The 21505-nt window shown below is 39.0% G+C and overlaps 3 protein-coding genes across 7 annotated transcripts; 1 reads left to right on the forward strand and 2 right to left on the reverse strand.

Annotated features, from left to right (window-relative positions):
* Positions 1-2169: 2169 nt before the first annotated feature.
* On the reverse strand, positions 2170-8228 carry ppme1 (protein phosphatase methylesterase 1). The gene is made up of 14 exons (XM_086013312.1): positions 7949-8228; positions 6846-6941; positions 6552-6642; positions 6363-6420; positions 5334-5385; positions 4623-4777; positions 4250-4340; positions 4069-4134; positions 3831-3957; positions 3630-3759; positions 3518-3562; positions 3349-3413; positions 3196-3263; positions 2170-3013 (listed from the first exon to the last, which is right to left on the reverse strand). Exons 1-14 carry the CDS (start codon positions 8032-8034, stop codon positions 3010-3012), a joined length of 1134 nt encoding a protein of 377 aa, XP_085869438.1. The 5' UTR covers positions 8035-8228; the 3' UTR covers positions 2170-3009.
* Positions 8229-11773: 3545 nt separating this feature from the next.
* LOC147133205 (dicarboxylate carrier UCP2-like) lies at positions 11774-16735 on the forward strand. 3 transcript variants are annotated; one of them, XM_086057309.1, is made up of 7 exons: positions 11774-12061; positions 12891-13024; positions 13851-14058; positions 14133-14330; positions 14413-14514; positions 15843-16023; positions 16099-16735. In XM_086057309.1, exons 2-7 carry the CDS (start codon positions 12899-12901, stop codon positions 16202-16204), a joined length of 921 nt encoding a protein of 306 aa, XP_085913435.1. In that variant the 5' UTR covers positions 11774-12061; positions 12891-12898; the 3' UTR covers positions 16205-16735. The 3 variants fall into 3 exon arrangements, with proteins under 3 accessions (XP_085913435.1, XP_085913432.1, XP_085913434.1); XM_086057306.1 differs by having other exon boundaries at positions 11775-11969; XM_086057308.1 differs by having other exon boundaries at positions 11986-12136.
* dnajb13 (DnaJ heat shock protein family (Hsp40) member B13) lies at positions 12121-21345 on the reverse strand. 3 transcript variants are annotated; one of them, XM_086057304.1, is made up of 9 exons: positions 20748-21345; positions 20563-20666; positions 20086-20247; positions 19861-20009; positions 18890-19003; positions 18688-18801; positions 18528-18604; positions 17815-18020; positions 12121-13061 (listed from the first exon to the last, which is right to left on the reverse strand). In XM_086057304.1, exons 1-8 carry the CDS (start codon positions 20813-20815, stop codon positions 17861-17863), a joined length of 948 nt encoding a protein of 315 aa, XP_085913430.1. In that variant the 5' UTR covers positions 20816-21345; the 3' UTR covers positions 12121-13061; positions 17815-17860. The 3 variants fall into 3 exon arrangements, with proteins under 3 accessions (XP_085913430.1, XP_085913431.1, XP_085913429.1); XM_086057305.1 differs by lacking the exon at positions 12121-13061 and having other exon boundaries at positions 16853-18020; positions 20748-20847; positions 21229-21293; XM_086057303.1 differs by lacking the exon at positions 12121-13061 and having other exon boundaries at positions 16853-18020.
* Between the last annotated feature and the right edge of the window lie 160 nt (positions 21346-21505).

The following is a 21505-nucleotide window of genomic DNA, read 5'->3' on the forward strand; positions in this document are numbered from 1 at the left end:
ATACAGCAGGGGGAACGTAAACTCACCTGCCTATGAAGTCAATGACATTTAACCGTGCGTCCAAAGCAAATATTACCCACGAAGGAGCGAACCATTAGTATTCACATTACGTCATCTCTTTTGAAAACCCAATATCAATTGATTAATCAAGTCACTTTATTCGTTTCTATCTCCGCACACGCCGATCTTAACAAAATATGTCGTCACCTTTGCCAAAGGCTAAAAATATATAGTTAACTCGTCTAATACGTGCAATAGCCGCCTGTTTTCACACATTGTAAATGTCAACGTTCAAATGTTTTAAACTGATTAGTTTTAACTTATTTTCAAGGTGTGCAATATATTTTATTGATGTAAGTTATATCACCTATTTGAAGAAAATCAATCAATCAATCAATCAATCAATCACATCTATCTTTCTATCTATCTATGACTGTGCAATAAACTCACGCATTGTCTGAATTTTAAAATTGTGAACATCAGAGTTCTATTCTAACACAGAGTACAGTTTACGCATATGCCCACATTGGCTACTTGTAATTACGTCTAGATGACGTCACCTTTACATACCCTTTCCCCCATTAGAGGCGTGTTGTGTTGCAAGATAAGCACAAATGCAATTAATATTATTGATAACTCAGTTCCTTAACTTATTTCTAAAAGGTAGGGCTACCCTTCAAGGAATGGTTGAAGAGTTTTGCTTCACCCAACGCTAAAAAGTCAAATTGCATATTTCTGTTATCCCTGCAAATTCAAGTAAAAACTGGCAAAAGTTGGTTGGCACGTACAATATTCTAGTCTCATTAATGTCTGAATGTGGGTGGGATGAGTGGGGGTTGGGGTACAGCGCTCCCTCCTGCTGACAGAAAGCTAACCAGGTCAGTGCTTTAATTTGAGTCTGTGCCAGCCTATGGAGAAGCATCGGGGATACCATTACTCAGTAGTAACTGCGGCAGAATTATTAGTTAGATTGCTGCATTAGTGCATTCCATTTTGTTGCCTTGACTGTCACATGCCAATGCCATTGTTTTGAGCTTTCATTTCATCACCAGCTTGTTACGTAATTGGACTTTCAACACTGTTGAATACCCTGTAGACATTTCTGGCAAGTTGCAAACAAGAGCTCAAGCTTATAGATGAACATGGAGGTTGTGTGTGTACTGTACGTGCATAATTGCGCTGCTTATACCATCCGTGTGGGAGCATAGGGGTCATATAAGAATGAGAAGTTGAACATGATTGATTTCTGGAGTCTCCCTCAGCCAATGGATTTACATGCAAGAATATTGATTTTGCACTTACATTTTGGTTGAGGATTTCCAGTGAATAGAAATATCGAATTTGTTTCAGCCTTACGTGTTAGTCAAGAAACAGCAACTCGTGAAATATTGGCACACAAACAGTGAGAGAGAAAGTTAAGGGAAAATAACATGTCATTCTACATTTTCTTGGTAAAAGATGTGAAGGAGTTTGTGATCATGACAACAACCTTTGTGTCGGTGCCCCTGTCACCAGGTACTTCTCCCTCTCTGGAATGTTTTTCAGGCCTTCAAGTGTCTTTCACAGAGGCCAATGAGGTTTAGAGAGGACTCAAGGCTTGTGGCAGAGTAAAGATCGGTTAAATTAGTCCACCTCTCGCTTAAACACTCCTTTTCCTTCCATGGATCGCCACTGCCCTCCCTGTTTACGCTCATAAATTGGCCTGTGTCCATAACAAAATAAAATAATGAAACTCATTGGATATTGCATTTACAGTATGGATACTTGGTAGTTTGTACATAAGGGACCCATTACATTCAAATGTATACCAACGAGGACATCTGCTGGCTATTGTATGAAATAATTTATTTTTGTCTTTACTGTCACTTACCAAATATTTTGAACTGTTACCCATGCAACAAAACTCAACTGTTGGTGGGCCACAAAATATTCAACCAATGACGGCAATGATTTTGTAACATCTCTACTTATTGTGCAACATTGGCAAGCAGCAACACTATGTATTTACACACATATATATATTTTTTTAAATATCAAGATTGATCGCATCACGACACGATCATAGCAAATGAGAGAACTCATTGCCATTGTCATGAGTTTTAAGAAAACCTTTTTGACCTCACAATATAGTAACATGTAAGATTTCCCACACGTAAACAGACACAAACAACAGATTAAATCCAGATTTTATTTCATGAAATACACAAAAGAAAATGTGTGCATCTGATGCCATTGTGCTATGCGATGTTACATTAATGCACATAAATTTGCTCTGTTTACAACTCACTCAAGCAATAAATCAAAACACACAAGTCAAATGTAGATTTTCTCATAACAGCTGCACTCACAATTTCAAAGTATTTAAATTTGTATTAACATTAAAGATAATGGATAATATTAGTGATGTGATGCTTAGTTTATTCTTCTCTTGCTGGTTGATTGTAAAACTTTAATTCGGAATGAATCATTTTTGAGCGCAACTGCATGGACAAGATTTGGTTGGGGGGAGGGGTCAATGTATATGGGGCAACAGATGGTGTGGCGATCAAATAATGAGTTTTTGAACAGTTCCTAAGTTAGAGTTCTTTCCAAGGTAGTCTGTAGACAACCTTGAAGTAAACCAGTAGTTATTCACCTATGTTGGTCTTGCTACGTGACATATTGCTAAATTTGACACATTCAAAAAAAGCATGTGACATCTTTTCAGTCCCTCTGAATGACTGTTTGCCATTACAAACACATTTTATAACCAAAACACATCACTCTGAGCGAAAAAAACATGAGGGGAACTTTACATGGGGGAAAAAAAAAAAAAAAAAAAAAAAAAAGAAATCGCAAAGAATACAAACTAATTCTTGTTTTACAATAAAATAAGGCAAAGCTGAAAGGCAAAGTATCTACAAAACAAACAAATAATTAGTGTTTTTTTTTTTAATATCCTTTGTAATCTGCTGTGGTACAATGATGTTGACGATTCTTCCAATATTTCTTCTATGGCAACATAGTCAATTAACTGTAGAAAGATCAGAAAAATGTGACAATTTATATATTTTGACAGGATGCACGGCCAGCTCACGCTTTGCAACTATTTCCCGTGTTCTGTTTCAAAATGGCGAACCTTGACAATTTGTCAAACGACGAGTTAAATTCACATTTGAAACCTGATCATCCACATTTAGAAGGAGAATCACTTACCACATATATCCTTCTTTAAAGTCCGTGAATTTATGCCGGACCATAAACGTGGCAAGGGCGTCTGCTACCTAGAAGGAGACGACGGCACAACAATTACAAACCGTCGCCTGAATAACAAAGCTCACGTTGCAAGTTCAGCTGCTTGTGCTGTACTTTTTCAGGTGCATCCTCGTGGACAGCATGACCGCACTGAGGGAGCACCTGCATCTGAAACTTCCCTGTGAACAAAAGTGAGATGATCAAGCAAAGGAGTTTGTGATTTTTTTTTTTTTTTTACCTTGATTCACAAATTGCTCACACAGCATTTATTCTGCCTATTTACCTTGCATCTGTCCTATGGTAAGATCTTTGTCAAGCCTGTCCACCCCTGCATAAAGAACACGTTTAAACAAAAGGCAGACTATGAGAAATGCCGGTGAGGTGTGCGATCCAACCTGCGAGCAGGAGTAGTTTTGGCACGGAGCAGGTGAGAAAAAGTGAAGACAGCCCTTTAAACCAGCCCTCCCAGTACTTTTCTGTCTTTGCCAAATCCACTCGCCACGTGAACATACTTTCCTTCTTCGTCTGAAACAAATCACAGCTTTTAAAACAGATATGTTGTATATTATGACAGCTGTGCAGGTGCAACAATTAACCTCTTGGTCATCTTCCTTCATTCTTTTCTTGTTGGACTCTTCTTCCCCTTCCTCATCCTCCTCCTCTTCAATTATGCCTTCGCCAATGCTATTGGAGACCACTGGACTCCTGCTGGACTCCTCACATCTGTCAACATCAGAGCGGCAGAAAGTGTTAGGACTCAAGACTTGTCATGGGCACGTGCTCACACGCATGAAGACGTTTGGATTTACACGCCCAACGCAGGACAGTGCGTACTTTTTCACTTGGCCTCCCATCGACACCCGTGCTGACTCGATGTTGCGGATCTGGCCACTCTTCACACTAATATGGAAAATGTAGTCATGCTTTAAGCAGGCGTACACAAGAAAATGACGATTCTGAGGCGGAAGATGCCGACCACAGTTGTTTTTTAGCAGGGAGGATAGTTGAGGCTTACCTCCACTCTATGGCGTTTTCCAGCGATTTAAACATTTTTGGCCGACTTCTGAGGAAATTCTGCATGCTGTTCAGAGCGTCCATTGCAGTGCCTGAGAGAGAAGACACACTGAGTGTTAAACAACTGCATGTTTAACTCATTCACTGCCAGGCATTTTCAGACCTTCTTTTACCCTAACGTTTGAAAAAAAAAAAAAAAAAAAAAAGAAATTTGAAAAAAATATATCTTCCTTCATTCTTAATATATTGAATGGCTGGACTGTGAAAAGACAAATAAATTCGTCAATGGCAGTGAATGAGTTAAGATTACAAAATAATCTTTGCTTGACGCAGCCCAATTATCAGTCCAAAAAATAAAATAAAAACCCTACTACCCTCAACAACGTCGATGACGCAGAGGCCAAGCAGCGATGGTATATGATTGGCAGCGGCGGTGTGAACCGCTATGGCCCCACCCATGCTGTGCCCAATAATCATGATTGGCGGTGGGTTTTCTCCATAAAGAGCCTCTACCACTTTGCCAATATCCCTTTGGAAAGAAAAGGAAAGACAACCTGCTAACATTGTATTGGATATATGGCCAGAAAACCACAATCAATGACATGGCATAATAAGAGTTACTTAATACAGCGTTAGATAACTTTAAGTACAGTGGGAAAAAAAAAAATTATGTTTAAATGCCAAATTTTGCTAAATAAAAAAACGAGACCAAGATAATAATTTGAAAACATTTTCCCACCATTAACCTGCACAATTCATTTGGGGAGAATAAAAAAAACAACCTTTGAGAAACATAATTGTGCACACCTCAGAATTTACCAATCACATTCAAAGTCATGTTAAATGGGAGTCAGCACACACCACCATCACATTTGAATGTGATCGGCTAATTCTGAGGCTTGCACAATTGTGCGCAACCACATTATCTCCTTTGGTTTAGCTGTCACATTAATTATGGAAACAGTTTTTAAATGATATAGCTTGGTCTCATTTGTTATATATATACATAAAAAACTGGCATTTTAACATGGCTATTTACAGCCGCTGTATATGTGAGGGTCTTTCTTCAATATACAGCAACTTACTTGGCCATTGTGTCTGCAGAGAGATCTTCAGAATTCTTCACTTTGGAGTCACCTGCAGCACATGACGCAGGTGAACATGAAGACAGTGTTTCACTGATGTAGCGCGCCTCATCGTTAGTGGATTTTATAGCTATTGTTTATTATGGGTTTTGACAGCAGGACCTGTATGGCTCGCGTAATCAAGCGCAGGAAGAATAGGCAGATAATGTCGCCCACTAAATAACTAAACTAAATTACCGTAAATTTAATGCTCATTTCCGTTAGCCTATCTGAGGCACTTCGCATTAGGTGTAAGATAGCTGACTTCTGCTTGACGAAATTGTCTGGTTGACATTTTTGCGTTTAAATATACAGTGGTGTGGTGAGACAAGCTTAAGTTGTTCCTTGACCATGCTCATAATTCAAAACACTCATATAGGAAATCCCCTTCCTGCATTAAAAAGAATGGAAAAAGCCAGTAATCTATTACAGCCAAAATAATAATAATAATTAGTACTAGGTTGGAAAATGGCAGTCTACAATACACTTTAAAAAAGGTATAATAATTACATGAATAGAATTAAAAAGTATTCAACAGTTTTTACCAAACATTCTCATTAAATGCAAATTAGCCACCTGGGGGCAGTATTAAACAGACATACTGTACTTAAAACCCAGCTCCTCAGTATGGCCGTAACATTAGTTGTTCTCCAGAGGATAAAGCATATGTGCCTGTGAGTATTACATTATCTGTCTATATAATGCTTCACCATTTGTGTTCAAATACCACCAAATAGATGCTAATTGTTAACCCGTGTACCTATGGAGTTTCACATTGTATGTTAACATTAAGGATGCAGAGGCATTGTTTTGTCTTTGTTGTATGTTTAGTTTGACAATAACCTTCAGCTGAGAGTGGCAATCAACAGCTCGACGCCGCTTTTTTGGAGAACATGTACTAATTCTATCTGACAAACTGCACCTTGTCGTGACCACGGTGGCTGCTGGTTGTCATGTGATGACTATTACAGTACTGCACATGCCACTTACCATGAGCTCGAAGGTCCATAGCCACCACCCTGCAGTTAATCCTGCTGTAGATGACAGCCTGTAAAAAAAAAAAAAAAAAAAAAAAAAAAAAATGTAGGAATGGTTTGAAGTAGACTTTTAAAACAGCTATGATTTTTACAGTCATACAGTATATAGCAAGACAATCATAATAAAAGTTATGATGCTCACAGTGAAGACAGCCCAGGAGAGAGCAGAGTGTCCTCCTCCATGGAGCAAGAGCAGTACTGGGCCATGAGCGCCACTGCAATAAACTCTGAAAATGTTCCATGTAGTCAAAGAAACGCTCAACCCAATAGCTGGATGCAATTACAGCAAGTGTCATAGTAAATCAGCTTCATGTTGATTGAACTGAAATGTTCATCTGAGTATGGGCTAGTTGGAATATAATACTTGGAAGGATCACCACAATCGTCATTTTAACACATTTCTGCAGGTAGTAGGCACACAGACGCAGAAAAAGATATGTCTTTGCCATTTTCATTTTCCACTTCAACATCTTCCATGGTTTCAAAATATTGACTCCAGGACAACGGGGTGAAATCTCTCCTTCGTCCAGGCCTGGATTAAAAAAAAAAAAAAAGTTTGTAAAATAGCAGCCGGATGTTCCACAACACTAATGGCGAACTATTGTGTGGACAGGTGAAACCAACGCTGAGATGTTTGGAAGCAGCACATGCTTTGTGTGAAGGAAGGAGAGAGAAAAAAAATACACTGTACACACCACCGTCATGGTTTGCGACTGCTAAGCTTCCTCGGGGACTGGACACATTACTATCAAACTTATCAAGACATTTTACGGTGAAACATAAACAAATACCGTCTGTCTACCAAATAAAGTTTCATAGGTGATGTGTGATGCAAAAGGACAACGGACAGATGTAAATCAACAACTAAATGACTTCAGCAGGAGAAAATGATGTTTTTAATGATTCTAAAAGTCCACATAATTTTTCCCAACATGCACAGTGACTTTTGCATGCTATTTTCAGTAAAAGGACATTATTGTTTTATGTGGAATTACTAGTTATCATTCATAAAACCTGATTTTTTTATTGTCATGACTTGATAATAGACCAGGTCACATTTTATGACCAATTTATGAAGAAATCCAATTAAGTGTTTCCTCAGACGTTGAGTATGGTATTAGTGCTTGTCGAACTCATGCGTACTAGTTCTGATATACCAAAGACATCTGAGCAACTCCTCTTTGAATGAAAGCTGTTGAATCACGGGGGCAATACGTCGCAAGTCTTGATCGCCACAACCTGGATGTTTGCACAGATACACGAATTGTATAGAGTGTATACTATAAGCGCTATATAAACAAACAAAGTCCAAAGCTGAACTGTTAGCTTGTCGTGACATATTAAACATGGTCCATTTCAAAGACTTGACAGCGTCGCTGCTATCCAGCCTACAGGCTTATTCTGTCATTTGACATGACCACTATGTCAAATATAGTTATGCAGACCGAACGAGGTGATGCAAGTAATGTGAATTTTAAATGTTACGTTTAAAAATCAACAAAGTTGACGACATGCTAAAAATGATGCTAATTGACTCACCCCATCTTCATTTTGGAGCTGGACTGAAAGCCACCCGGCATGGGAGGTCTGGAAGCTAACAGGTTTAAATGCAACTGTTTCTCCATGTTGCAGAAAGCGGATCTTGGTCGTTGTCAGGAAAGCTTGAATGTGACATCAACCCACTCTCGCTGCATAGAAGTTTTCTTCCACACCTGCACCGCTGCTAGGCACACATGATACAACCGAGCTCGCTAACCGATGCTACATTTGGACCACAGGCTAACCGCTATTAGGCTAATTCTCTTCTTCTCCGTCAACACCGCCTTTTCCTTCTTCTGCGTTAACTCTGATGTTGTGGTGCCCTCTAGCGTGCAGCAATATCAACAAGTCAAACGTTTTTTTTTTTTTTTTTGCTTTTTAAACGTTTTAAAGTAATGTTTGCCAAAATAAGTACAATAGTTATTTTTTTTTAAATATTAAAATAATAACACTGGTCAACAGCATTTTTTTTAAAATCAGAAATGGCTTTATGTGCACTTAATCGTATGTTTGACTCTGATTAAAAATGTTTAATTGTTGCACATCATGTTTTTGAGATACCGGTATTTACATTTTTTGTTTTAAAGTTTGACGAAATTTTACCATGCATTGTAATTTATAGTTATGAGGTTTCAGAAAATAAATCCACCAGTTGCTGATCCTAACCCTTATTTCATAAATATTACTAAATATATTAATATATTACATTCGATATTATTATTATTATTATTATTATTATTATTATTATTATTATTATTACAAAAACCTGATGTGCTGGGAAAAAAGGGCAGATTCGGAATCAGTGCAAAAAAAAATATATATATAGAAAAGTTACTTGCATCTTAAATGTAGTGTTGTAAACATGTAGTAAAAAAAAATGACCACTGTTATTCAATAGAAGGTATAAAATAAACTTTAATTAACCAGTTGTATGAAAAAAAAACATTTATATGAATGCAGCAAATATTACAGGACAATGTAAATGTGGGTCGGATTAAAGAATATTAAAGACGATACTTTGTCCACCACTAACAAAAATCATCTCAATTTACTCACAAGTTTACTCACTCAGTGTGAAATCTGGGCCTGTTTAGTTCAACAAAGCTATTATTCCATTGTATAAAGGCAAAAAATGGATGCACAGGTAAATGTACGTACAGCTACCATCTAGTGGAAGAGCATGTAATTGTTCTGCTTGTCTCTACACATCATAGGTAGATGAACAAAGATGCAAATACATTTTGAATAGTTGGAAATCACTTTTCTGATCAGTGCTGTAGAAATAGGTACGTAGGTGTGTGGGAGTTATAGTAGGTCAACTCCCAGCCATTATTCTTGCAGTCATACAATACCATCACATGATACAAAGAGTACATCTCACAATGTCACTGTGGCTTTTAAAGGGCTTAAATTTGATCATATCGCTTGACTTGCTTTGATCAGATCTACAGAAAAGTAGGTGTGGACTTTATTGTTATACTAGTGTACAAAGTATACTAGGACATGGTATCAAGTTGCATAATATAGACAACAATTATTTTATACCATGATGGGATTCTCGTATCTCGTCCCATTCTCACTTGTCGGATAAAAGATAAAATGCTTTGAAAGTTTTATTTTTTGTAATTATTTTACCATCCGGGTATGGCAGTCATTTATCAGGTGTCTGTTTAGCAAGTAGTCTGTGGTCCTACAGTCTTTTAAATACGCTAATAGGTGAAACTATTTATTCGTGTACAGTGTCGGGTTTATTGCAAATGATGTGAAAAAACACAATTGTACTCAACATAATGCATTAGATGGAAAATTGCTATGAATGCAAAGTTGGGAAAAAACACACCAACAACATGATAAAAACAAACAACGGAAAAATGTTGAGAATTCAACCAGAGATTAATAACATCAAACAATATTTTATTATTCATAATAAAATACTATACTATCACTAGTAACAATGAAAACAATAATGGGAGGACTCTTTTGAAAAGCACTACAATGATGATGCTAATAAAAAAACAAGCACACATCATCCTTTAGCCTTCAGGATAATTATGGTAAAATGACCATTTTTAGCATTTTCCTCACTGTATTACATTAAAGTGGTATATTAGAGGTGTTGTTTTCAAGGGTTCCTTTCTCGTCTCATAACAATAAAATTATTTGACTTAAGACAGAGGGTGACAAATGAACGGGCCAGTGAATAATGAAGCATACTTGTGTGCTCCACTAGCATTTACATTAAGCAGCGTCTGAGTTTATTAATAGCTGCGGGCCTTATTTATAGTTCAGTGGCGATAAGCTGTGTTCCCTGCGCTGATGCACACTTTGTGGTATTCAAAGTGCAACAGAGCAGAGCGGGGGAAGCGAGCGGGCCTGCTCGGTTTCATTTTGCAAGGACCGTATATGACGAGGTCACCTCGATCTGGCTGAAGCTGGAACAACCAGGAGGTGTTTACGGCTCTGTCTACGGTCTGTGAGAGTCCTTTTAGATTGCCAGGGAAGTGAAGGGGTTCAAGTTAGATAACTTTACTAGGGGAAAGTTCTGATCCTGTGTTCCTTTGCACTTTACAAGCCTAAATTTGCCATTGTATCAAAAATCAAAACTAGTCTGTCAACATATAAACAGTGATATTTTGATAGTGACTTACACAAAAACAGTATTTAGTGAAACTTTATCAAATATGATGACTATAATAACAATGGTAGTTTTGTATTAACGCATCTAACAGCAGAGGAAATTTTCAATATTTAGTGGGATTGTCTTCCATGGGCCTTCCTTGTGACTGGTGATGTACGTGTGGTTTTACTCTCAGATTTTACTCTGTTTAGGCTGGGACCAAATATGGTCTTTCTTACTGTGTAGGAAGTGCGTGGTCCTATGTGGCACCCCGTAGCGCTGAAGAACAATTGTGGCCCCCCTCCAGCATTTAAAGGGGGAAGTCAACCCAAAGTTTTTCTTTACAATAATATGTACTATGCAGGGCCACTAGTTGAAACAGGACATTTTGATTAATATTCCATTTGTGGAATATGAGTTAAGCAGCAAAATCTACCCGTTTTTAGCCATCCCAGGGGGCAGCCATTTTGTCACTTCTATCGACTGAAAATGACATCACAAACGCTCGGGGCTCAGATAACGACCAATCATGGCTCAGCTTCAGAAAACAGGTGAGCTGTGATTTGTCGTTACCTGAGTGACTGTGATGTCACAACTGTGACAAAATGGCCGCCCCCGGAGACGGTTAAAAACGGGTGGATTAACTCTTATTCCACAAACGCAATATTAATCAGAATGCCTTGTTTCAACTAGTGGGCCCGCATAGAACATATTCTTGAAAACATCATGTTTGGGTTGACTTCCTCTATTAACAACAAGATGCAACTGTAACGTGATGGTGTTCGTATCGTCTCAGTTTAAGAGCCGTTTGCAAGTTAGCCTAACTATTTTGTACGCAGAGAAGTTGTCTTCCATTGTGCCAAGTTATCAACACAGGCAACGTACAGTATAGTACTGACAGTAAAGGTTCATTTTTACTTTTACATTCACGTACATTAACGTGTTGAATTTGTACTTTTTACTGTAAAGTACAGGAATGATAGTAATTTCAATTTATCGGTAATTTCACTCAAATCTGTACTTCTACTCAAGTAGTGTGAATATTTTGCTATCCAGCACAGCCCTCCTGTGAGTCCCTCCAATGCCCAGCGAAAGCACCCAAGGAATTCTAAAAGGGAGTCTCTCCCATTGGCTGCAAATGGGAGCCAATGAACAAAGGGCTACACTTTCCAAGAACTCTTTGTTGAACATACACTGAACAAATACATGCAAGGATTACATAATGTTCAAGCAATCACTGACGACATCAAAGTAATTTGAAACGGCTTTGAAAGCGCTTTCAATCATTTTCATGTTTCGAGTCCACCACGGGCCAGTGACGCTGCAAAGTCAAGATCAACAAGAGCTCGAGTATCCCGCCTGTGTCTCGCTCTCACCCTGGTAAACAGGAGACTCACATAACAGGTGGGTCCAACTTGTCACGCAGCCTGTGGGTCATGTGCAAAAGGTGTCCATAAATTCAGCAGCTTGGCGGCGGGACAACCAACGAGCACGCGGTAAGGGATGAGCACAGCATAGGCATCACCTGAAGGATTGTTTATTCAGTTTGCTGCTTCAGAAATACAACAAAGGTAATGGATTACATTACAATGTATTACGGATGGATGAGGAAATGAACTCAAATATTGAAATAGGTGCATGACTGTTGTGCTTTCAGACAGACAGAAAAGTCAGATATGTACAGGATCAAAACCGGACCTCATCCAGATTAATAGCAGTTTACATTGGATCTTTAATGTTTCAAGGGTAAAAGTAATGGATGAGTTTAATTCTCCCGATTGATTTTTTTTTTTAATGATAGGTACACGCACTTGGAACTTGAAAATGTGTACTGATAACCGGGGATCAGCCTGAAAAAAACAATCAGAATATATGATAATTTTCTAAAAGGTTTTCACTTTTACAAGAATAGTCCTAATATTGCAACATTTACAATAATCTTGCAAAAGTAAGGTTGTGATTTTACCAGAAAAGCAGGCTTTTATGAGATTAGAGACAAATCAAATGAAATCAAATACAAAATGTTGTATTTGGTACATTACAATATAAAATCCAAATGTGTTTTATCAGTATCATTACATTAACAGAATTGATGTATTAGTACACATGTTTCATTACATTTAAATACATAACTTCACACATAATGACACACATTCCCATTCTGGCTTCCAAATATGGTTCTTTCCCATCATCACAACCGATGTTGCGTAACTTGAGTGATGGCGTGTTATATCTGCTGGTCAAGTTGCTGTGCTCATCCTAAGGCAGGTCCAAGGCGCAGGTCCACTACGAGCATTATTTTTCCATGTGTGTCACTTGACTCAGGTGGAAAAATGGTGGCCAAGAAAGCCAGTGAGGTGGTGCCCTCGGCGACGGTCAAGTTCTTTGGCGCTGGCACTGCAGCTTGCATTGCTGACCTGCTCACTTTTCCATTGGACACGGCCAAAGTGCGACTACAGGTGGGATGACGTTAATAGGTGATTCCCATCCGGTGTGCTGTGAAAAATTATTCAATTGCATTTAATTGGTCTGAAAATGATTTATTTATCACAAGTACCGTTAATCTTTGGTAGGGTTGAACAATTTTGGACAATAATTGCAAAATTTTCCCCCTCAATATTGCGATTGAGCATGCAATTTTTCATGGTCCTCTTCTCATGTATTTTATGAACAAACAAGCAGCAAATTAATCTGTATTACAATAAACAATATCGGATTTACTGTACATATCTTTTGGTCTTATAGGTTACGCTTATGCTAAAATAAAGGCAAATGAACTGAATTAATATGAAAGGCAGTTTATTCAAATACTTTACATTTGTGAATTGACACTTTGATTTGCAGTCTTTTATGCATTCACTATATGACGGGGGGAGGTGGGGTCGACATGTTTCTGGGATCAAGGGACGAAAGGGTTTAAAGAGGGTAGCTTGACGCTGTGTTAACATTTTGTTGAATAAAGCCTTCTGATAGACAAAATGAAGCAGAGCCTTTGCAATTTGAAAACAGCATTTTACTACCTTGTGATGTTGAGTCGAATACGATATATAGTTGAACTATTATCATTGGTCGTCTGTCTATGCCATGCAGTGAATACTGACGGGCGGAATTATGAAATTCTTTTCGTGACAAAGTCCACTGATGAAAGGCACAGCCAAGATTCGAAACCCGAACCCTCAGATCTATCTGTGAGCCAGACGAGCTATAAGCACTCTCACGTGCTGCCCGGATAAAAATGAAACATGTTCAATGTGTCCCTAACGCTATATGTGGCCCTGTCTTTAGGTTCAGGGAGAGGTTCAGAAAGCTGAGGGTGCCAATGGCAGAAAATATCGTGGGGTTTTTGGCACCATCACCACCATGGTGCGCACAGAGGGCCCCAGGAGTCTTTACAACGGACTCGTAGCAGGACTGCAGAGGCAGATGAGCTTCGCCTCCGTACGAATCGGCCTCTATGACACCATGAAGCAATTCTACACCCGAGGCACTGAAAGTGAGTATCCCGAGCCCGGAAGGATTTTGTCATTTGATGAAGGCGCCGTGGTAGTAACAAGCGCACGTGTCAAGGTTCGGGGATCGTCACGAGGCTCATGGCGGGCTGCACCACTGGCGCCATGGCCGTGGCTTTGGCACAACCAACCGATGTGGTCAAGGTGCGCTTTCAAGCCCAGGCACGCCTAGCTGACGGTGGGAGGAGATACAACGGTACTCTGGATGCTTACAAGACCATCGCCCGGGACGAGGGAGTACGAGGGCTTTGGAAAGGTAACTTGTACGACTTCTATCACATCACGGTTAAATCATCATGCTCACTCCCCTGAAATAACCGTCCTTTGTATACTTGCAGGGTGCATGCCCAACATTACCCGTAATGCCATTGTCAACTGTGCAGAGCTGGTGACCTATGACATCATAAAGGAGGTCATCCTGAAGTATAACTTAATGACAGGTGAGATGGTTGAAATGCCGTAACATTTGTCGAACAAGGACAACAACTTAAAATGCTGGAGGGGGCCACAATTTTTTAGCAGTGCTCCTGGGCGTCCACATAAGACCACCCACTAACCAGATTTATAACAAAAATGTATGGGTAAAATCGAAATATGTGCTATTAATATATTTAATTGCTATTAATATATTTATCCATCCATTGTCTATACCGCTTCTCCTCACAAGGGGCGCGGGCGCATATCCCAGCTGTCTTCTGGCAGTGGGCGGGGGACACCCTGAATTGGTTGCCAGCCAATCGCAGGGCACACAGAGACAAACATCCGCACTCACAATCACACTTAGGGGCAATTTAGAGAATCCAATCAATTTACCATGCATATTTTTGGAATATGGGAGGAAATCGGGGTTCCCGGAGAAAACCCACTCAGGCACAGGGAGGCCGGAGCCGGGATCGAACCCACGACCTCTGAAGTGCGAGGCGGACGTGCTAACCAGTCGACCACTGTGCCGTCCTTCATATATTCAATTTTTGTCTGTCCTGTGAAGAACATGAAATTTTTGTAATTTTTATTTTCACGTTAATGCGATGTCTGTAACACGGAAACCCCATTCACGTAAAAATAATAAAAATAAGAAATAGAATTTTAAAAAAGGAACATATGAGTGTTTTTCACAGGACAGCAACGATGTATATTTTTCCAGTGCAAAGGTCTATAGTAAAATCATTTTGGTTATTTTCTATAAATATTCGAGTTCTTAAAGTTGGTCAATTTACTTTTTTTGTTCACCAGCTAAATGTTTGGAGACACTTTCTGATGAGAAACTGTCCAAATATGCGACTGGTAGTGAGTTCTTCATTTTAACAACTGAATAAAGCTACAGAAATGCATTGAGTGTTATTCAGCGCACGTGCATAATAATATTCAATGTTCACTTTACAGAAGCAGTTCAAATGTTTATCCTGAATAAGCACATCAGTTCAAGATCAATTCAGATCAAATCATCCATGGGCAGGTTATAAAAAAAAAATTTAAAGCACCATATGAAATGGACAAATCAAACAGTCCAGCCCATTGTCATTGTTTCATTATGATGGCATTTCATTATAACACAACAAAAATGATGTCCGACCTGGGTACAAGAGCAAAAGAGTAATCGAACCAATATGCCATATTTGATTTTTCTTAACGGATCTTTCTATAGATAACATTTTGAGGTTTGAAAACAAAACCTGTTGACTTTGCGTACAGCGTATTGAAATGAAGTGTGAGGTTTTTTTTTTCCATCAAGATTTGTTGAACGCTAATTGCTTTTGGTCCCTTACAGACAACCTGCCGTGTCATTTCACCGCTGCCTTCGGCGCAGGCTTCTGCACCACAGTTGTGGCGTCGCCCGTGGACGTCGTTAAAACGCGCTTCATGAATTCGGGTGCCAACCAATACAGCAGCGCCATCAACTGTGCCCTCACCATGATGAAGAATGAAGGACCCACGGCCTTCTATAAAGGGTAAATAGACACTTGCGCAATATTCGTATAGTCACATAGCAAACTCTTGTCTAATGTTGGGTTTGCTTCCGTCAGGTTTATGCCTTCTTTCCTGCGCCTGGGCTCCTGGAACATCGTCATGTTTGTCACCTATGAACAAATCAAACGTGGCGTGACGCAGTACTGGGAGTCACCCTTTTGAAGTCTCTTCCAGCAAGAATCCACACAGACCAAAGCTTAATGTAAGTGCACAGTGGGGATGAGTGGTTAGTTGCCACCGGTCACAAAAAGCGCTTGAAATGGTTTTGGGGGGGGGGCCTTGTGGTCACAACTCAGGTAGATCAGAGGTCCACTAATTTCTGCTGTGGGGATTGTTGCAAACACCCGATCACAATTTAGTAAGGGCCAAAATATGCAGATCCAAATTTGGTGTCTGCTTGAAAACAGGATGTTTATGTTTACAACAACAAACTGGGAGATCATATGGAATTGCAGCTTTTGTTGTACTGTATTTGTTAAAAGAGACCACATCCTATAAGTAGACTGAGCCATATGATAAAAACGTAATTGATTTGTTTTTTTGAAAGTTAGTGTTTGCTTTGTGAGCCATGTGGTCGGTGTGAATGGTAGCACATGCACTTAAATACATGGATTTGTTGCTGGTCAATAAATGATATAAAACATGTTACCAAATTGTTAAGAAGATACAATAAAGTACAATTTTGCAATTGTTGTTGAAGTGTATGATTTGCTTTGCCATTGTCTACCAATTCACCTAACACATATTTCTTATACTTGAAGGGGAAATGGATAGTCAATTAACTTCATTGGATTTACAATCACTGGCCAGAACGTTAGGTACACAACCACCTGTGTGAGAGGTTTCTAATATGTTGGTTACATCTCTAATTATAACCATAATTAATCCTACTTTGCAATTTGAATGATTATTTTGATGCAGCTCTTGTATAGGATCTCATTAAATTGTAGTGTGTGTACCTATGTCACTGGTGAGTGTAATTCAATTTATGATAAGAAGATAAGCGAACCAGTTTGCTAGCATCAAGAAAAATGCATGGACTGATTTGATTTTCTGGTTTCCCATTGCCGCCAGTTCTAATATGATGCACTGCTAACGATTCCTATAAATGGGTCATAATATCGTAACACTCTCGTACGTGCTTTAGGATTACACATTACAGCCACGCCCATAACAAAGACGACAGAAGCGAATGCAAGCAAAGAGCAACATCTACCTCGGTTCACGACAATAATTTCCAAAGTGTGCTGCAAAGCATGCTGGGAAGTGTGTGGCTTTCCCCATCGCTACAATTTATTAGCTTAGCATACAGACCAAGCACCAGCCACATGAGGCACAACCTAATGAAACGAGCTGTATGAATATCTCCATTCTTATTTAACACTACAATATGTGCATTATTGTGGTTTTCAGGTGAGCCAAATATTCTGACATAATTACATAATATGTATACTGTACATACAGCATATGACCGGTTATAAATGGGCTGTGAAAAACTGCCTGATGGACCGTGCCATGGACAAAGTCAAAGCCAGATGTTGTCTTAAAAACAATATGGAAACAGTAACAGTAAATCAGCAAGGCTGTAGTGTGTCAACATGTACTGTACACTGTGTAGTAGTGTATGGATGTGTGAGGAGGCACTGAAACAACATGAAAGACGTGAAAAAATGTAATAGCCCGGAATGTATGCGTCTCTCTTTCCGACCAGTGCAAAGTGTTCTTGTGTTTTCAGGACGACTCAGCAGTCTTTGTCTGTGTAATAGACTTACATTTCTCCTCTTGATGACGAATTAAAAAAAAAAAGACCAACTGTGATCAATTTTTAAAAAGTAGAGCTTGTTTGATGAGATCCTTCCTGTCCGGGGAGAGCCTCTCGGGAAACTGGATGCCGAAAATGAGGATGAGATTTCCTCTCTGGGAAGGATTCTGGGAGAGCGGCATCCCCTCCCCAGTCACCACTTTTTGGTATGTGAAGCTGCAATGTGGTGACACACAAATTAGAGAGAAGAAAGGGGATACGGATGCATAAAGCCTTGGGCTTGTTTCTGGTAGAACGTAAATCCTTGAAGATCAGCACTTCCTGTTCTGAGTTCCATTTACGACACCAGGGATTGGCAAAGTACAGCCCATGTGCCACTGATGGTCCTTTATGTTTTTCATTCCAGCCCTTTTCTTTTTATCTAGGGTTCTAATTATTTACTATAAATAATGTATATTTATTCATCTATCTATGCCAGTGATCAGTGATGTTTAACACATTAGAAAGTAACAACCCATTAACTCTACGGTACTATATCCATTTTTTTACAGTAACGACTACTGTAATGACTTACTTTGCTCAGTGAAGTAATTGACTTGAGTAAATTCAGATGAGATCATTAGTTCAGTATACGCTTTTGGTGATGTATAAATATATAAATGACGAGCCTCGGCTCAATAAAAGTAGGGAAACACTATATATACCAAATAGCAAAAGACTTACTGCACAATGTCATTGATGGGAATGTTGAGTAGTCTGCCATCTAGTGTTTCCACATTGACAGAGCAACCCGTCAAGGCCTGTGGGGAAAGAGAACAAGTTGCTGCTTCCGTCCCCCCCTCCACGTGATAGAAATGTTTCTGTGGCTCGAAACATGGCTCACCATTGCCAGTGAGATTTGGGCCTTGTAGATCAAGTCATTGTTTTGTCTTTTGAATTGAGGGTGAGTCTTCTGTCGTACGATGAACACAATATCTGCAGGGATCTTGTTCGGGCCCTGTAGGTCACAAAAAAAAACGCTCTGTGCACAATAGAAAAGTCACGACACGTGCATTTGTGACTATTGAATTCAATTGATCTCTTACCTGATCCCCCTCTTTGGAGAAAATGACCTTTGTGCCTTCTTTCCATCCAGGTTTGACATCAATTGACAGAATCTTGTCTTTAATACCCGACGTGTAGCCATCATCATTCATAACCTGTGAGTTGAATTAAAAGAAATGTATTTGAATGTTTCTTTGGAACATAGAGTGGTACTCGGTCCTTGGTTGACATTCACTGTCAAACTAAACATAAATCAACGTGTTTTTAAAACAACCATCCACAGCTTTGCCTTCCTAAAGTCTGTTCGGATTAATCCTAACAAACAATGCAAATAATATCTGAACACAGGACAGATAATTGTCAACACACAATTAGGTGTCAAGACAGTTTCAGCGGTTTTAGGGGATTTTGATGTCGCTGAATCCAAAAATTAAATATTTTTTTCCCTGAATTGGCTCTAATTTTTGAGATATTCGATATTTTTAAGAAATGTGCTAAGAATACCCATGTTATGTAGTAAAGCAAATTATCAATCGTCAAAAATATTGATATTTAAACAACTACAGCCAATCCAAAGGAACACGTAATTTGCGTATTCAGCAGCCCCAAATTACTCAGAAACCATTAAACAATTGTCACAAATTTTTTTTTTTTGGGGGGGGGGGGCAGTGTAATATTGACAGTCATATATTCTTTATATTAGTACAGTATTTATCCATGTCTGGATGGATGATGCATTATACTGTCCCCATGTGGCCATGGGACACTCTAGAAGGGGCATCACAATGTCCATGGAAATGAAGCAAAAAAAATGGCAAAAATGTATTAAGTTACTATTGTATGTATCAATAACGTATATTATAGATTGATATTTGGAACACCTTAATGGCATTTCGCTATTCATTTCATTAGGGAAAAATGATTTGAAATGCAAATGTTTTAAGTTACAAGCAAGGTCACGGACTTGTATCTCAAGGCATGAGATCTGGATGAACATGAATCCCAAACTGACCCTTCGAGATATCTTGATTTTTTTAGTGCAACCATGGAAAAGGTCATCCAGGGATAAATGAAGATCCCTCTCAATGGGCGGATCTTGCGTCTTGACTTCCTCTGGTAGCAAGCCACCCAACAGCAGAGGGATGTCATTTGTGTAGAAGTCTGACAAGAGACAAAACGGACACCGTTGCGCAACCGATGTTGCACATGCATGTTTATTATGAAACATTTGTGGTACCTGCGAATGGGTTGTCACTGCCAAAAAATTGCCGGAAGGTTTTGTCTGGATTGCCGTGGTAGACGTATTTGGTTGACCAAGCACCACCGCTGCCAAACTCATATGGGATTCCACCTTTCAGTCCTTCCACTCCAAATTTGTCATATGTTGCCTTTTTTCGAGCTGTCAATACATTGCACACATGTTAAAAGCAAGTACTGATAATCCAAACCAAAATCACAATACACAAAAAAGGCACACATGTGCAATTATATTGGTAAGTCTGGAACTTAATTCCTAAGCGAGGAATTATCTCGACAAAGAAGAGATTTTTCTATTAAATGTGTAATTTCTCTTTTTGGATTTAACAAAAATTAAGATTTCCATAATATTCAATGTGTGCATATTGGAACAAAATGGAGACAAGAACAACCAATCATCATATACACAAAAATATATTATTATTGTATTTGTATTATATAGTAACTTTATGCTTACGGTCACTCAAAACATCGTAGGCTTCACCCAGTTGGTAAAATTTCTCGGCACTTTCTGGTTCTTTGTTGCTGCTCGGATGAAACTTGAGTGACAGACGTCGATACCTGCAAAGACAGAAAATAGAATTATGACGAAGTCGTACCGTGATTTGTTAGTTATGAGACTGTTGCTAGGTATAGACTTACGCTTTTTTGATGTCTGCGTCTGTCGCATTTCTGTTTATTTCAAGTTTATCGTAGTATTCGCTGCACATTGCAACGCTGACTGGTTGGTTTTGATTTTTTTCTTTAGAAATACAAATGTAAAACAAACTATTAAATGTAGGTTAGTCTGACCGAAACGCTTTTTAATCCCACACCACGACGTCCTCTTCAATCCTCGTGACAACGTCGAATTCACCAAAAAGCGATAATTTAAAAAAAAAGACCGGGTTAGGATTGTCAAAACAGCGCACTCATCAAAAGAATTTCAATCCCGATTCCATAAATGACGGAGTATCATACGCGTGAATGCTACGTTAAGGATTTAAAAGCGAGTTACGCGAATGATGATGGCGTCAGCCAACCGACGTCTCATTCAGCGATGCAAAGTTAGCAAGAAATCCAATTCCAGGGGTCAATGTTCTACATTAAAAACACCTTTTAAACAATAATAAGTCAGAACAACCTTAGTACTGTACAACCACGGTTTCATCCAAACACCCAAACGTCCTTTGAGTAGGGAATGTTTACACCGGTTGCTATGGTAAGCCGGCCAGTCCAGGGACCGTCAATAAAGCGTAGAATTGATGCAAGACAATTTGGGCGGAAAAAAATTGGGTTATAGCAGTATACCAATGCAATTAAAGATCACCAAAATACTTCAATATGCAGGCTGATGGCGAGCTCGTATTATACAGAAAACACGCAACTTATTTTCAGGTCAATTCAATATATGTATACAC

This window comes from Filicampus tigris, chromosome 17 (assembly GCF_054856515.1).
Source record: "Filicampus tigris isolate MCC_2025a chromosome 17, RoL_Ftig_1.0, whole genome shotgun sequence".
NCBI lineage: Eukaryota > Metazoa > Chordata > Actinopteri > Syngnathiformes > Syngnathidae > Filicampus > Filicampus tigris.

What these genes read in the sequence shown, in the direction of transcription:
- ppme1 (XM_086013312.1), bottom strand. Translation starts at nt 8,034, where the DNA reads ATGGAGAAACAGTTGCATTTAAACCTGTTAGCTTCCAGACCTCCCATG. An exon ending in AATGAAAATGGCAAAGACAT is followed by an intron (nt 6,643 to 6,845) that starts ATCTTTTTCTGC and finishes TACATGGAACAT; the next exon opens with TTTCAGAGTTTATTGCAGTG. An exon ending in ACGAGGATGCACCTGAAAAA is followed by an intron (nt 3,264 to 3,348) that starts GTACAGCACAAG and finishes GTCTCCTTCTAG; the next exon opens with GTAGCAGACGCCCTTGCCAC.
- LOC147133205 (XM_086057309.1), top strand. Translation starts at nt 12,899, where the DNA reads ATGGTGGCCAAGAAAGCCAGTGAGGTGGTGCCCTCGGCGACGGTCAAG. An exon ending in CGGCCAAAGTGCGACTACAG is followed by an intron (nt 13,025 to 13,850) that starts GTGGGATGACGT and finishes CCCTGTCTTTAG; the next exon opens with GTTCAGGGAGAGGTTCAGAA. An exon ending in CCCACGGCCTTCTATAAAGG is followed by an intron (nt 16,024 to 16,098) that starts GTAAATAGACAC and finishes TGCTTCCGTCAG; the next exon opens with GTTTATGCCTTCTTTCCTGC.
- dnajb13 (XM_086057304.1), bottom strand. Translation starts at nt 20,815, where the DNA reads ATGTGCAGCGAATACTACGATAAACTTGAAATAAACAGAAATGCGACA. An exon ending in CTACGATGTTTTGAGTGACC is followed by an intron (nt 20,248 to 20,562) that starts GTAAGCATAAAG and finishes ATGTATTGACAG; the next exon opens with CTCGAAAAAAGGCAACATAT. An exon ending in TCTCCAAAGAGGGGGATCAG is followed by an intron (nt 18,802 to 18,889) that starts GTAAGAGATCAA and finishes TGTGACCTACAG; the next exon opens with GGCCCGAACAAGATCCCTGC.